Genomic DNA, 17180 nt, shown 5'->3' with positions numbered 1-17180 from the left:
TGAATGCATAATGTATCCATCTTTGGTGTACATCAATAGTGCATCAACTGTGCATGATATATGCATCGGTCTGTTAAAAATTTACAGTTGATGCATGCATCATTAGTGCATTGATGACATTCTGATGTATGCATTATGCAGTACAGATTTGGAACAAAATGAATGCATAATGTATCCATCTTTGACAGCTGTGATGCACACAAAATGTACAGATGTCCTCATAATGCTGTACACATCAAAAGCACAGGTTTAGCACAAAAAACATCATGTACACATCTTGAACAGTTGAATTTGAAAACTTGATTTCAGAGACAAATGATTTAAAGTCTGTTTTTACCCGTATTGTGACCTAACTCTCAATCAACCGACTTTAGGTGGTTTTAATATGGTATATATACCACACACCCTGGCCATGGTATACTTAAAAATGTAAATTCTTCAAGAGCTAAACATACAGACATTACATTGACTAGTATCTAATGTGACATAACTAGTTAGTTGCTACCATGCAGGCGTACAGGAGACTGAGAAAGACAGATCACATTCCAGAGTTTACTTGTACAGAGGTGTTAACTTTGAGTGTTCAACTGTTCGACTTCCAGAATACAACAGAGCCTTGGTATTATAAAGCAGAAACTGTTTTCTTCTACCATTTTTGCATGAGTTCAATTATCAGATTCCATACCACTTCATTATTAAATGAAAAAAAGACATTCATAATATGATTCCTCAGCAATGTTTTTGATAGACAGCATAAGTTTAATGAAAGGATGGATGGATGGGTAAAAGCTAAAATACCATGTGATTCAACGTAATGGGAAGTGTTATTCAGACAAAATCCAATAATATGAAGTTTGTAAGGGAACCCTCACCTCACAACCGATATTTTAGGCCTCGAGACTTGCAAACTGTTGCTTCAAATTTGCTGGAAGCTTTGCAGTAAATAATAGCAGCAAACTATTTGCTGCAAATATGAAGGTCGTTCATTTTTTCAAATGTCAAATTTGGTTTCTTGTGAACTTTCTGCAAACATGCAGCAAACCTCTTACAGCAAATTTGCAGCAAACATTTAATTTGCATGTTGCTGCAAATTTGCCTGCAAACTACATGCATAAAATGTCCTTCAAAAGTTGGCATATTACTCTTCAGCACTCTGCTTTGGAATAAACACTTCATCAGTTTAAACTTACAAGGACAAATACATCAGTAACAGCATGAAAACTAAATATGCAGTTATTAACGTAGAACAGAGATGCTGAAAACAGAAGAAAGAATACACTTTAGTTACAGCAAATTTTGTGCATAGTACCACAAGATTCAACATTTTTATAATCTTCAACAATAACAAACTCAGGGTTCAAATATGTACACAGAAGTTTTAAAATCAGTTGTGCAGACATGGCCAATAATATGATTGAGCGTGAATAGCTGACAAATCTTAAGGCAGACTGTAGGAAGCAAAAACATCACACATTTTATCCAATCAGGTTCTGAAATACTAGCTTCACAAGAATCAGAGGTGAACGCAAATAAAGTTATTGTTATAAAGACAACAGAGAAGCAAAATGTTAAATTCAATTTGTCAGTGGTAAGATTTATTTTATCATGCCATGTTGATTTCATGCAACACAAATGTCTTTAAGAGATGTCCATTTGACCCGAGAAGTTTCATATGACATTCACGTTATTGTCAAAGGCTGCGATTTGGCTTTCTGTTCCCTGAATTCCTTGTCCCTTTAGAGTACCAGCAAAGAGTTCTGAAAAATATGAATCGTTCAGGGAAGAGTGTAAGTTGACCGAAAATTGTAACATCACAATTTGATGAAAGAAATCAATAATTGTTCGAAATGAGAACTATTCAAGTAGAGAAACCAAATGCAATAATTAAAATCAAAAGGACAGGCACACCTCGGCTGTATTATTATTCACACCCGCGTACACCACAGCGACAAACAATTTGCAAAAGTCTCAGCAATTATTTCCCATACGTATCAGCACAGTGTGTAATGTAAGTGAATTAAGTATGAATCAGTACTAAGGAAAATTATCCTTCACGTATGTTTTGTGCGTGCATTGAGTTTTGCGCATGCGCGGATCGTTGCGCGTTTCGAGGCTTCCATCATATGCAAATAGCATAGCAACCGTCGATAGCAACAGTTCCCTCCCTACTTTTATCCAATCAAATGGAAATATTCAAACGTGTCAAAGGTTATCAGAATACATAATCATGTTGCCACACATGTCCACTGTCTGTCCCGAAAAAAAACGGCGTGAAAATCGCATTTGTTTCGATTTTACCCAGCGAAACTAGCATAACGGTCAATTTTTGAATTTCTTGAAATTTCATGAAAACCTTGTTAAATAATTTTGTGTTCTTGAGTTTTGGGAGATGGAGACATAGTGACATTGAAAATATATGCGCCAGTATTACAGCAGAACGGCCACATGCGCGGCTAATTTGTGTTCGCCGTTCCAAGTCGTCGAAGTTGTGGAAATTGGAGGTAAGCTGATCAGTTTGTGGTCTAATCGGAACGTTTTCCCGTCATTTAAACAAGCTAGAATACATTTTTGTCATTTCAAAAGATACTACCCATCAATTTTAGAACAAAAATGTTGTTTGATCTCATGTAGTCATCTGACCTAAGCCTCCATCGACGACATCAACAAACTTTGGCCTTGGGGTCACGACAAAAATCGACAGGAAAACCGGAAGTGATTTTTTCCATTGTCAACAACATGGATGACTTGTTTTCAATGACGTGTTTTGTCAAAAGCTGCCTTTCATGAAGTCTGTGTGCTGCTATTTCCCATTCTTGACAGCATCTGAGAATCCAAAATTAGTAATTTTCTATCTTTTTGTTCGATTAGCGCTCGAAATTCGAGACGAAAGTACATCGGTACAGCAGTCGCCCGGTGATCGAGCTACGTTCAGACTGTAGATGTACGTAAATATGGCGACGCTGTTAGCAGTGAATTTGTACTCGACTCGTACCCGCCATTTCTACAACCTCCATGATATCCAAAGTGTAAGTAACTCTCTACCTTGTCAACGAGGATACATGCACATTGCGGTACTGGTGTTTCTTGTATTTTTGTAACCTTCAAGTTTGAGGTCGTTAACGATGGGGTAAAGTCCCTCCACTCAAAATTGCACAGGGCACCTTGGCTCAGCTTGTTGAACAACAATTTAGCGTTCAGATAGGAAGTTCACCGATCACAGCTAGATAGCCATGAGTATAAACAAAGACTTCTCTAAGTCCAAACATGTAAATTTCATTACACAAGAGTAAATTTGTAATTTTTTTTCCAGGTAACAAGATTTTGGCAGATTATACCAGACTTCCATTTCTTATTTGGTACAATCATTTCAAGTGTATAGAGGAATTTTGTGATATATGGCAATAGTCTATAGCCCTAGCTGCAAAATGTAGCTCTATGGTGAGGTGGCTGGTGAGTTTTGGTTATTGTGACCTCACCCACCAGTAGTGCTACAATGCTGAAGGCCCTGTAGCGTTCAAAATAAGCATGTCGCACATGATGCAGCATTTTGATGTGAAATCCCACATTTGGTCGTACGGATTTATCACTACTGAAGACTAAACACTATACTACACTTAACCTTGTCGTTTATGGGGTTTGGTATTTGTTCAAACATGTCGATCGCGTTCCAAAAACATTGAGCATGTTTCTAGTCTGGGAGCCGCTAGGCCATTACCGGAAGTTGGTTATGGCAGCTCCAAGAAATGTTTTTGGAATGGGATTGAACAAATACCAAACCCAAAAAAGATAGTGTAGTATAGTGTTTAGTCTTCAGTAGTGATAAATTGGTGCGACCAAATGCAGTAAATATGTGAGATTTCACATCAATATGCCGTGTCATGTGCGACGCACTTATTTTGAACACTGCAGGGCCTTCAGCATTGTAGCGCTACTGGTGGGCGAGGCCGAAAACACCAAAAACTCACCGACCGCATCACTGTAGAGCTACAATTTTGCAGCTATTGAAACTGTTGCTGAAGTATCGCATGTTGCTCTCCAGCCTCTGTCTCTCCAGTTAAGTGTACAAAACTCTACATGCTTGTTTTGCATCTTTTCTTTACAGCTTCAGGCTTAAACTTCTGAGTTGTTGGAGACACTTGTGTCCAATGTTCTTTCATGACACACTTGGTGATTTCTAGGTCATCTTTCAGTCCCCTAACGTTGTATCTAATGTTATTTAGATCAGCATGCACATGTTCTCCCCCCTGTTCCCCATGGAACCCACAGCCAAAACCCCATTTCTGTATCCAGGGAACTGTGTGATCCTCCAGTATGTGCATTTTCGGAGACACTTTGGCATTTGGAAATTGCTCTCTGTAGAATGCCATAAGACAATCAATGTTAGTTTCTGAAATGAAAAACAAAGCTATCTGTTAGGAGAGGAAATTATCAATGCCCATCAAAGTGTAGTATTAGCTATTTACTCATCTTCATGAACACCATTTGTCTCTACATTTAGTTTTTTCATGTGATAATCCACACATGCATACTAGTATTTTGCACTATCATCACAAAAAAGAATGCATGGTTATTTCCTAATCATTCTGATAAAACTTTGGAAGTCCCAGATGATCAGTCAGTGTACTCATAACTCAAAATCATTTTGTAACTAAGAATTCCTGAAATAATAATGTTACTGTATTAAAATGGTGCTTTTATCGGAAAATCACATACCCAACTCTTTTATCTCTTCAGCTTCCATATAATCACATTTGCTGTAGCCAGCATGGCACTTTGCAAACATCTTCAACAGCTTATTGAATTTTGTACATATTGTAGTGGCCTCATCTTGATACTCTGGACTTACAGCTTTCACTTCTTCTATTACAGCATTGGTTAACATGTCAATGTTGCCATCCTGCATGAATGAAGACAATCAGAGATAAGAAATATTGAAGAAACCTTGGCAGTCTAAATTCCTTGTGCACACAATGGTACCTTCATAAATTCATTTTGAACAATCTTTCACACAGTGAGTAAATTTGTTGAAATGAAGGAACTAAGGGTGAAACAAGGCATGCAGACAGTCAAGGTAAAGATGTAGAATGCAGTATATCAGACAAGGTAAGTTGTTTTGTTGCTTTAGCACACGTACATGCTCACTAACATGATATTAGACGTGAATGTGATTGCGGGAGATTGCCACTCACCTGCAAGCATTTATGGACGTGGTTTCCCACAAACGATTTTCCATTGTAGGCCTGCCTTTTGACATTCATCCGTTGTAGGGTTTTGTCAAGGCTTTGTACCAGATTGAGTGTACCACTTGGATCTATTTTCTTCTGTAACTTTGCAATGTCATCCTCAAACATGTTGTAAAACCGCAAGAATATCCCCAGATCAAGATGTAAGCTTGGCACACATACCTATATGTGAAAATTAAAGAGCATATGTAATATCAATCACAGCTACTGATTCTAAATGTTTATACTAATAAAGTGGTGTCTAAAAATACCAATAAATTCTGAAACTGTATTCATATACTATAGACAAGAAATTATATCATTCACTTTTACCAATGTGACAGAAGCTTTAACTTTTGATGGATTTTTAAAACAATGTTTAGTGTGTTCATAGTTTACCTGTGATATGGGGATCTCAAAAATGATATTGTTGATGGCATTGTTGTACTCCTTTGCATTTTTCAGTTTGCCCTGCCCTTCTGCTAAAAAGTCGGCATGATCTTTGATTAGGCTGTCAATGGATCTGGGCTGGGAGGTCCGTAAGTGTCTGGGAATTTGTGACTCTTCTTGAGTAACATGGCACCACAAACAAAAGCACCAGCACCACTGAGTCCGTATATCTTACAAAGGTATTCATAATCACCAAAGCCAAATAGACGGAAAGTTTCCTCTCTGAAAGAATAATGACAAAAAGGAGAGTGGATACAATGAAATAAATAGTATAAATATTATAGTATAAATATTTTATGTAGAGAATTTTCATCACTTATGCAATGAGATGTCTATGTACTTTAATTTTCATGTCCACTGTTGTGTATACGCCATTAGATACATGCTTCTAAAATTGAATGAAAATTACATCCTGTAAAGACCATGCAGATCAAAGAGGCACCAATTTACAAGTGGTATAGCCACAAACAGATTAGGTCAAATCGCAGTAAACAAAACACAGGTGCCTTGTAATTACGACACTGTGTTTGTGTACGGCGACTTGACGTCATCAGTGTGTGGCTATACCACTTGTAAATGATGCCATAAAAGATTTGTGGATGAACCTACTTCCAAGTCAAAGCTTTCCCCACCACTCTTCATCCCCATGGTTGAACCATCTAGTTATGTGAAAATATGGCACATTAGACCATTAATATAAATTTCACTTGGCAATGAAAAGCTCAGGTTTGAAGGGACAAAGTCACCAACTTCTATTTTTGTCATTTTGTTTCTTTCAATAGATTATTTACATTGTTCTGCTCTCTGATGTAGTCTCAGTCACTGGTGTTCACAACACAACTCACACTCTAAATACGGGTAAAACATGAGAATACTACTATCACATAGTTTTTGGTAATGACTGAAAATTAAATGATGGAAGTATTCATGTGTAATATCCCTGTTTAAGGTATGGGTTGAACTCTTACCAGTGTTTGAGCCTATATCAGTGAGTTGAAAAATATAAATAATTTATTAAAGAAGTTAAAGTGACAAAAATAATTTCAAAAGTTAGTGACTTTGTTTCTTTAATTAATGTAACCATTCTCTTTTTTTCAGGTGTGACAAGACTAACCGTTTTAATTTTCTGTTAGAGTTCCAGGAAATCCCAAGATCCGTCTTCACTGCCAGCAGTTCCTCACTACTGATGGAAACCCTCGGAATCTTTTCAAACAACTGATCAATACGTTTCTGCTGTGCTACTTTAATTTCATCTTTCTGCTGTGTGCCTGATGACCCCATGCTTATTTTTTCTCTCTGATCTTGCAGGTATTTGGAACGTCTCCTGACTGTACTTTTGGATGCCGTGTCTGTCTCAACTCGTGGCTGGTGACTCTGAACAAGTACTAGTTTCTGAATGAAGAAAGTATTGTAATACATGTGATGTGCATAAGTAAATTACCAAAGATGAAAGCATTCCAGTATTATTTGCAAATAAAAAACAGTGAAATTGAAAGAACTTGTTGCCATGGTTTTAAAATGAGTGCAAGTAATGAGTGAAATTTCTATGAATTATCTGTCAATTAAAGTTGTGAAAGAACATCTTTTTTGCTTACTTTCATTCTTATGCACTCCTCTGTCTTAAGAGCTTAGAACTAGTTTCTAGGAACATCATAATACACTAAACATAAGACAAAAGTTGCGTTCATAACTTTTCTGCAAATACCAAAAAAGTTGAACTTACCGGTCCACCTGTTTTATATACAGCAGTTTTACCATCTTCAGACTGCTTTAACTTTGTCTTCAGCAGATGGGTTGCCACTTTTTCTAACTCTGGAGTAAGTGGTAACTCTAATGGCCTCTCAAGAATATCAGATGATACACTAGACTCTCTCTGATGTGAACTTTCAGCCTGACTCAGTTGACAAGTGTGTTGGCTTAGGTGCAAAGAATTGCAAACCTGCTTGCATTTATTACATTGCATTGGGAGGGACCGTAAAATATTCAAAAAATAAAGTTTTGCAGGGGTAATTGAAAAGCAAGAGACAGTTTGTGTACAACAGGGGCAACTAATACAGGACATATTCTTTGTCAAAAAAAGATTAATTAAACAGTTACTGCAATAAATGTGCTGACAAGGGGTTTCTAATGGCCTGGATAGAAAAGAAAGGCATATGCTACATTTAATATCCCCATCAGGCATAGGACTAAAGGTCTCAGGCCAATCAAAAGTGGGTGACTTTAGGGCCTGCTCCTCTAAGTATGATTTCCCTTCCTCTGTTAGTATCTGATTTATTTGGAGTGTGGAGTCAGTCTGGGTAGGTGGGTCTTGTTTTTTAGTTGATGGTCTTCCCCTTTTAGCTCTCTTAGGTCGCCCCCCTTTGCTTTGTGCTTCAAACTGGGAGCAAACATGACATGCTCCAACCCTGGGATGGGAGGCCCATAAATCTTTGAAAGGCTCCGAACAGAAGACAGTTTTATTCAGCAGACGTCGATAACAGAGATTGCATAACTGTTTTGGATGTACGTCTGCCTCATCTCTACTCACATCAAGGCCAAATGTGTACGAAATTTGATCCATGTATACATTGCACAGTTTAGGTTTTTTCCCTTGCAAGTCAGCCACGGAACTTTGGGCTCTAGAACCACATATTCGACACAGTTTTTGAAGGCAAAATTGGTGAAAATCAAATCCTGACATAATTTTTGAGAAAGTAAGTGAATATTTTTTGAAAATTCAAAGAAAAATTACTAAAATAATCGTGAAGGTCGAAGTAATTAACTGAAACTGATACCGAAAACAATGCGCGTACGTCTGAAAATTGCCTAGCAACGAGAAAATTATCGGCCACACCAACAGAAAAAAAATTTCGAAAATGCTATTTAAAAAAATTAGCCTCAGAGAAACTCTCTAGAAATATAAAATAAGCCACTTACTCTAACTCCCTAGCTATATGAAAGTTGCTGACAAACTCAAAAAAGTGTTAAAATTTGCCCTGGAAATTGCACCTCACGGCCGCCAACGTCGTCTGTCACTGGTACAAGGCGTCTCTAGAGTACGTCGGCAACTTGCCCAAATTTTCCCGCGGATCAGGTTTTGACGTCAGAAACTCATTGATATTCATAAAATTACTTTCTAATGAACACCTTGACACCATATTTGATACTTGTTTGATGATTTTTATTGGATAAAACTCAGTAGAAACGGCAGATGCCGGCGGGTAACCAAGGGGCTGCATACCTCATTTGCATACAGTCACAGTGACCTGACCTCTGATTTACGCTAAGTCTCCTTGCGCATGCGCACAACTTAATTCTCGTTATCTGGCAAACTGAACATACGTGTCTTGGTCAAACGTAGCGATACAAATGTTGCAGAACGAATTGACTTACATTTGTGAAGGTCAAGGACTTGCAGACGCTGGACGGTTCCTGGTTCTGGCTAGGTAGACCTCGATCTCAGTGCTGTTCGTTACTAAGAAAATGTCGGCATTGTTACCGCATTTCGCGTTCACAAATTTAGAACTATGTTTGTCCCCGGTACTTGAAACTCATTTTTGCGGCACTGTGATACCATTTGGCTGGTAGTTCCATAGAAAGATCACAAATTATCCACCAGATAATTCCCCGATCACATATACGCAGCCGGCCGATAGTACACTACAATAATATCTAACTTCGCGCCAATCGAGCCTTATGACCGTTCACGGAAGTGCAATCTATAAATCATTACGCGATTGATAAAGTAGTCCCATTTTTTAAACACTGAAATTGACTCTACATCTGCGCCTACACGCTACATTTCATACTAGATATGACACTTAATTTATTGGTTTTATGAAAATGGTTATTTTTATCATAGAAAGACTTAAAACAGAATAACAATTCTTTCAGCACGAAGAATCAATATCAATGCGCGAACTGAACTTGATGAACTGTGACCTCAGAGTAACCTGCTGCTAACAGCTGGGCTGCACGGCTGCAGACGTGTTGAATGGCGAAGTAACGTACTGGATTTTTGTACGGCGACTCAGAATGGAGTACAATCGTAAGCCTCAAATAAGCGGTCGGCAATATAGGTCTGCCTGTGAAAGTATGAACAAAATCCTTCACCTAAATCCAAGTCAACATAAGGCGAGATTTTGTCAGCAACATCGATAGGACACAGTTCAGACGTCTGTACAGGTTTGCGGAAGTTCGCCTACAGCTGGAAGGCAATAGCATATACATGAACATTTACTTGTCTGTTTGTACAATCAGACGTTCTCGTCTGTCGACATTTTAAAGGTACGAATTGATCGCAGTAACAAATGTCTGTGACCTGTTCTTGTTGCTCGTTTTCAATGGGTATAGAGATCGACGTCTTTCCTAACCTCCGTGGTCCGCAGACGTACATTAATTGCGTTTTAAAAATGCATGCACTTTGGCCGGCGTTCGCAGAAACTTGTAATCAAAAGACAGACAAATCCTTCTTTTTAAAATTTGTTTTCCTAAAAATTCAGCTGTCGATACAACCTTGATTTACTAAACCAGATCATCGAAGGCAATTGCTGTTGTATTGTCACAAGATGCACTCTCTGCATCCATACCAATGTTGCTGAGTTCTATCCCATATTCAGCAGCTGATATTGAAGCTGCCCATGCCATATTGTCGAAAGCATGGCAATGCAGTGCCAATGGTAAAATACCTTGTGTAAAAAACCTAATGAACGTATGGAATAGATGTGTGAATAAAACCATTCCTTTCATGTAAAGAGATCAAACATTGTTGTGTTTTCATGATTATGTGCATTTGGTTCAAAAGTGTGCCCATGTGTGCATTCTTTTGACTGTAACATTTGTTAAGTGATGCACTTTTGATGTATTTACATCATATATTATGCACCTCTGTATGACAGCAATGGTCCTGTGATGTACTTTTGATGCATGCATTGTTTGTGCATCTTTTTAACTTTACCATTTTGGCAAGAAAAGGAGTCAATCTGTGCTTTGACCAATACATCATATGTGCATTTTTTAAATGAAACTGAAAGTCAGGATAATGATTCTGTGATGCACTGTCGATGTATACATCATATGTGCATTCATATAGAAGTCATGTGGTTGATAAATATTTTTAGCTTCCCGAAAAAAGATTTACCTTTAATGTATACATCATATGTGCATTCATATAGAAGCCATGTGGTTGATAAATATTTTTAGCTTCCTGAAAAAAGATTTACCTTTAATGTATACATCATATGTGCATCTTTTGATGAATGCATACATCACCACCCTTTGATGAATACATAATGTACTCATTTATACCTCTAGTTTTGGTAAGGGAAACGTTACAGAGAAAACTTGGAGCCACAGGCAGGATGACAAAGCTGACGGTAAACACAGTGAATGGCTTAGGCACCCACACGTGCAACAAAGTCACTGGCATAGATGTTTACGACCTAGACTGTTCAGAGCACAGGTAGAGCTGAAAACAGTATACACTAAACCAAAGATAGGTGTCTCTGAAGACTACATTCCCCGTCAAGAAGATCTCATGAGATGGCCGCGTTTGAAGGATATAAGGCTTCCAAGAATAGACGCCAAAATAGGACTGATTAAAGGCACTGGAGAAACAGCAGTATTTACCCCTCTAGAAATGATACGTGGTCTTGATTCAACCTCTCATGCATGCAGAACACGTGTAGGATGGATCCCCTGGCATGTAGTCAGATTGAACGAAAAAGGACAACATCCTCCCAGCTACAGAACAGAAGTTGTTGCCGTAGAGGATATGGAAGAATTGGATAAACTAGACAGGTTAGTGCGACATTCCATTGACCTTGATTTTCCTGAGCGCATGATAGATGACAAAAGGGAACACTCCCAAGAAGACAAGAAGTTCATGCAGAAAGTAAACGAAACCATTGAGCTAGTAGACGGACACTACAAAATGGGACTTCCATTCAAAACTGAAAGAGTTTGACTACCCGACAACCAGCAGTATGCCTTACAGCGCTTTAAAGGCCTTGAAAGAAAGTTGAGAAACAACCAAAGTTCCATGCCGACTACCTGAAAGGCATGGCAGATATAATTTAGAAGGGATACGCAATACAAGTCCCTAACGACGAATTAGATCAAGATGATGGAAGAGTGTGGTATATACCCCACCATGGAGTATATCATCCGAAAAAAACAGAGAAGATCCGTGTTGTTTTTGACTGTTTAGTGAAGTTCCAAGGGGTGTCGCTAAACAACCTACTACTACAAGGGCCGGATCTGACGAATAATCTACTAGGAGTGTTACTACGATTTCGACAGGAACCAATCGCTTTAATGGCAGACATCGAGGCTATGTTCCACCAAGTAAAGGTTAAAGAAGAGGACAGTGACTGTCTACGCTTCTATTGGTGGCCAGATGGAAACATAGAAAGCCCTCCAAGAGTCCATAAAATGATGGTTCACCTGTTCGGTGCAGTATCATCTTCGAGCTGCATGACCACAGCACTACACAAGATGGCCGGCGACAACAACCACCTATTCAACAATGAAGTTGTCAACACAATAAAGAGAGTCTTCTAAGTAGATGACTGCCTCAAGTCGGTAGAAAATGCGAAGAAGGCAATCAAGTTGACACAAGGTTTCCGTCTAATGAAGTGGGTGAGCAGCAGCCTGAAGTATTGGAGACTATACCAAAAGAAGAAAGAGCTAAGGAAGTCAAAGACCTGAAGATAGAATACGACTGCCTACCAGTAGAGCGTGCCCTAGGTACTTCATGGTCAGTCAAGTCAGACACAGTAGGATCCAGATCAACATTGAAAACCGGCCTGCAACAAAAAGAGGCATACTATCAATTATCAGCTCAGAATATGATCCCATTGGACTTGCAGCTCCATTCATCCTACTTGCAAGAATACTACTTCAAGACTTGTGCCGTAGAGTCTTTGGCTGGGATGCAAAGATCAAGAAAATCAGAAGAAATGGCAAAGATGACTATCAAAACTAGAACACGTATCAGCTCAGAGGTGCTACAAACCAGCAGACTTTGGCGAAGTCAAGGTACATAAAACACATCACTTTTCTGATGCCAGTGAATATGGATACAGTGTCGCATCATATATTAGACTCATAAATGAAGATGGAAGAATTCACTGTGCTCTGTATGGGAAAAGCAAGGGTTGCGCCATTGAAGAAAGTAACCACCCCACTCCTGGAACTGATAGCAGCTACAGTTGCTATGAGAATGAACAGTATGTTGGAGGAAGAACTCGACATTAAAAACTACAAGGTATACTTCTGGACAGATAGCACATCAGTGATTAAGTACTGCACCAATGAACCTCCTGATTCCACAACTTCGTAGCCAACCGAATTAACATTATACGTGAAGGTTTGGATAGTAAACAGTGGAAATACGTCGACACGAAATCCAACCCAACCAATGACACATCTAGGGAAACGACTGTAGACAAATTCCTGCAAAAAAGAGATGGCTGCAAGGACCAGATTTCCTGTGGAAAAGAGAAAGCAAATGGCCTACACAACAGGACATTCCAGAGCGCTATGTAATAAAGACCCAGAAGTCAAGCGGGAAGCATCCCTGTACAGCACCGTACTAGTAGAACAAGAGTTTGGGGAAGAAAAGATCATACTACGCTATTCCAGCATGATGAAACTAAAGAAGATAGCTTGGTGGTTTCTGCTTGCAAAAACCCCCGTCAAGATAGGTGCAGCAAAAGAAAACAAAGTGATGAAGACACCTATGCAGACACTATGGAGAAGAGCTGTAAAACATCAATTCCACCTTTCAATAGAGAATATGCAAAGGGCAGAAGATGTCATCATGAAATATGTGCAACGAAAGCATTTTCGAAACAAAATGGCACTCCCACAGCAAGATAAGCAAGTCAGGAGATACAGCCCCTTATATAAGCTGGACCCAATTTTGGATAAAGGAATAATACGAGTTGGCGGACGCCTAGAGTGTGCCTCAGTGTCACCAGACAGCAAGCAAATGATAGTGCTGCCTAAAGACTTAGCAGTGTCAACAATCATACTCCAAGAAACCCACAAAAAAGTCGGACACCTCGGAAGAAACTAGATGCTGGCAAAGCTAAGAGAGAAATATTGGATTCTACGGGTGCCTACAGCAATCCGCAACCTCGCAGCCAAATTGTGTCAACTGTAGAAAATATAGAGCAAAAGTTTGAGAGCAGAAGATGTCAGACTTACCCAAGGACCGCATCACCCCCGAAAAACCGCCATTCACTCGCACAGGTGTAGATTACTTCGGACCAATGGAGGTCAAACGTGGCCGTGTCACTGAGAAGAGGTATGGAGTGATCTTCACATGTATGGCAACTCGTGCGATAGCCTGCTAATTAACACCGATTTGTGCATCAATGCAATCAGAAGATTCATACATGAAGAGGACAAGTTACGTCCATTAGATCAGACAACGAGACCAACTTCGTTGCAGCTGACAAAGAGCTGAAGGAGAGTATTGGGAAATGGAACCAAGAGAAGATAGCTGAGACGCTCCATCAACAAGACATCAAATGGGAATTCAACCCCCAGCAGGTTCCCACTTTTGAGGAGTATGGGAGCGCCACATCAGAACTATAAGGAAATCATCTATTCCTTGCTCAAAGAACAACCACTTCGCATGTCAGATGAAGCACTCCGAACACTGTTCTGCGACGTTGAAGCCATAATTGACAGCCGACCATCACCAGGCTGTCAGAAGATCCTTACGACTTAGAGGCATTAACACCAAACCACCTGTTGATGTTGAAACCAAAACAGGCCATGCCACCCGGCTTATTTCAGAAGAATGACAACTACGTATGCGGTCAATGGAGACAAGTGAAGTACCTGGTGGATATATTCTGGAATAGATGGATGAAAAAATATCTCTCATTGCAACAAGAGAGACAGAAGTGGCTTGAGATCAGAAGAAACCTCAACGTTGGAGGCATGGTGTTGATCATCGACAACACAGCGCCGAGGAACTCCTGGTCCATGGGCAGAATTACCGAAGTGATGAAAGACAAGAAGGGACTCGTCAGGTTTGCAGAAGTCAAAACCAGAGCGTCTACTCTACGACGCCCGATGGATAAGTTGTGTGTGCTCCTTGAGGCCGACGCCATCGAAGATTCGTCTGAAGGACACAAGAACAGCTAAGAGCTTTAATCTTTTTTATTAGCGATATATGAACAGTATATTATTCATGTTTATTTAGTTAGATTGAATTTTGACCAGTTTAGAATATTGGATTTATAATTGTTCCGAGTCACATCTACACAATTAGGGGACCGGAATGTTACGGTCAAAATCAACATCCCTTTATTTGGCCATAGTTTACAAATTCAAAGTCACTATCAATGAGTCACCATCCATTTCCGCCCTTCAATGTTTACCTTTTGTATTACACAACACGCACATGTATCCATTCCAAGCGTGATTTCTGGCGCTTAAGTACAGACACCCTCAGGGAGCGGACATCTCTGAAGGCGACCAGCTATAGTTCTCGCCAAGATTGCTTGTAAAGACCATTTAATGGAACAATTTTGAACCTGTTGATGCCGTAGTCTTATAAAGCCCTACATAATTATCGGTGAGTTGATCTTTTGTATTTCAAGTGAGCATTCTTGAAGGAACCTTGAATAGCCTTGTTCCATTGTGAGACTATTAGCACGTGTGCGCCTAACAAAGGTCCAAGGACTCATTGAAGTATGAGAACAATGAACATTATAATGGACATTCAATGGACATTGACTACGCTCATAGTATCATTATTTGAGACTTTCAGTTAAAGTAGTTTTTAGTAATTGTATTCTTATGCAACTTTAAGTTTTTTTAATTTGACTTTGAGCCAACAAAAGTATACGTTCAGTCACCGTTAGAGGGCGTCTACTGAGGTGAGTCACATGACCTTCTCACCTATTTGATCTTTGACCTCGGAGTCATTTCAGAGGAAGTATTACTTCCTGTTAGTTACTTCCTGTTTCCCATTCCTGTCTCATAGAGTGTATTTACTTCCTGTATCATAGAGAGAATTTACTTCCTGTGTCATAGTGTGAACCTTGCTTAGTTCTCACTTCCTGTATCCTTTTGTTTGATCTGTTTTCAGTTAATCGTTCTCAACAATCTCAGTACAACATTCTTCTCAGAATTTGTTGTTCTCAGTCTGGAAGACATGCTTATATTCGAATAAACCACGGGAAACTCAGATAGGATATTTGCTTTGTCTTTTTAAAGAGGGAACGCATTACGGCATATCAGCTGTAGACGATTATTGCACAGTAGTTGCAGACAAATTATTTGAGTCTTTAGGTCAACAAGCTGGTCAACTAACACTTTTGATGCAATTATTTATATTTTCTTGATATATTATATTATATTATATTATATTATATTATATTATATTATATTATATTATATTATATATATAATATTATATATTATATTATATTACATTATATTCAGAGACTTTATCATGACAGATTACATTTATATATATTTTTCCACATTGTGCAAGATACAGAGTGTTGCCATCACACCTTTTTAACAATTTTAAATCAGATTCTTGAATGAATCATGTGAAATTATGAATAACTGATAAACTATTAATGACAATATTCTCAAATGCACAGTGCATTCTAGTATGTAAAAATCCTGCTTTTATTTTCAATGTTTGTGTGCGTGTGTGCGTGTGTATGTGTGTGTGCGTGTATGGAAATGAAAGTCACTTTGTGTGAATGTGTTTATTTTGCAGCCTTGATTCTCTCAAAAGTGATTATTGAAACCTTATATTTCATATTCCAATTGTGTTTATGTGTTTATGTAAGTTTGAGTTTCACATGAATATTATATAACAGTTTCTTTACAAAAAATAATGCCAATGAAAAATAATTCAAGCAAAATCATTTCATACAAACTTACTCTGTAACTTTGTCTGTGTTCATCATTCATTATATTTTCCCCCACCGTTTAATAGAAATAAAAGCTGAAAAGGCATTTCTTCTACATCATGGTAGTTATATCCTGAATGAATGACACTGAAATCTAATAATTTGTCTGGGTGAGTTGAATCCTGTATTACAGTATGCCTGCTCTAGGAGGTGAATATTCACTTTGCTTGACCATTCAGAAGATCATTTTGAACATGGCTAACACACTGTTATGAACTGAGGAACGTGAAAAATGTATGTTTAACGGGTGTCTTTATGTTCTACTAAATGAAGAAAGCAATCAGCTATGGAAAGTGTATGTTTCAACACACTCCCTGAGAACGCTGATATTGCTCATTGCCGCAAATTTTCAGGTCACAATTTTCCAGTGCAGAGGGCACATTACTGCACTATCTGTTAACAATCCCTCCCTCTTATAATTCCTAATCCCAGTGCCCCACCTTCATACAGCCTCTGGTCAGAAGTTTCGCGCGTTGACCGAATATCCTTCCAGTAACTACTGCCATTACCAAACTTGATGACATATTGCATCCAAATAAAATATCAACAAAAACCCTACAAACAGTTTAAATTGCAA

The 17180-nt window shown here is 38.7% G+C and overlaps 3 protein-coding genes and 2 long non-coding RNA genes across 5 annotated transcripts in view; 3 read left to right on the top strand and 2 right to left on the bottom strand.

The window, feature by feature from the left end:
• The window catches only part of LOC139128181 (uncharacterized), a 50798-nt gene that overhangs the window by 16609 nt on the left and 17009 nt on the right, over positions 1-17180 (top strand). The gene's annotated exons all lie outside the window — the stretch shown is intronic.
• Positions 735-9323, bottom strand: LOC139128195 (uncharacterized). Its single transcript, XR_011551216.1, has 2 exons — positions 9045-9323; positions 735-1757 (listed from the first exon to the last, which is right to left on the bottom strand). It is a non-coding gene; the product is annotated as an uncharacterized lncRNA (long non-coding RNA).
• On the top strand, positions 2489-3445 carry LOC139128204 (uncharacterized). Its single transcript, XR_011551222.1, has 3 exons — positions 2489-2501; positions 2869-3026; positions 3311-3445. It is a non-coding gene; the product is annotated as an uncharacterized lncRNA (long non-coding RNA).
• Positions 4040-5811, bottom strand: LOC139128150 (uncharacterized). The gene is made up of 4 exons (XM_070693987.1): positions 5622-5811; positions 5190-5405; positions 4714-4897; positions 4040-4387 (listed from the first exon to the last, which is right to left on the bottom strand). Exons 2-4 carry the CDS (start codon positions 5349-5351, stop codon positions 4071-4073), a joined length of 663 nt encoding a protein of 220 aa, XP_070550088.1. The 5' UTR covers positions 5352-5405; positions 5622-5811; the 3' UTR covers positions 4040-4070.
• Positions 14439-14813, top strand: LOC139128182 (uncharacterized). Its single transcript, XM_070694017.1, has one exon. It carries the CDS (start codon positions 14439-14441, stop codon positions 14811-14813), a length of 375 nt encoding a protein of 124 aa, XP_070550118.1.

This window comes from Ptychodera flava, unplaced genomic scaffold (genome assembly GCF_041260155.1).
Source record: "Ptychodera flava strain L36383 unplaced genomic scaffold, AS_Pfla_20210202 Scaffold_45__1_contigs__length_1260105_pilon, whole genome shotgun sequence".
NCBI lineage: Eukaryota > Metazoa > Hemichordata > Enteropneusta > Ptychoderidae > Ptychodera > Ptychodera flava.
The sequence above is the reverse complement of the archived record's forward strand: the minus strand, read 5'-3'. Positions and strand labels throughout refer to the sequence as shown.

Coding starts and splice junctions, on each gene's coding strand:
- LOC139128182 (XM_070694017.1), top strand. CDS start 14,439: ATGCCACCCGGCTTATTTCAGAAGAATGACAACTACGTATGCGGTCAA.
- LOC139128150 (XM_070693987.1), bottom strand. CDS start 5,351: ATGTTTGAGGATGACATTGCAAAGTTACAGAAGAAAATAGATCCAAGT. Junction 4,898..5,189: donor ACGTCCATAAATGCTTGCAG/GTGAGTGGCAAT, acceptor TCATTCATGCAG/GATGGCAACATTGACATGTT. Junction 4,388..4,713: donor TGAAGAGATAAAAGAGTTGG/GTATGTGATTTT, acceptor TTTTCATTTCAG/AAACTAACATTGATTGTCTT.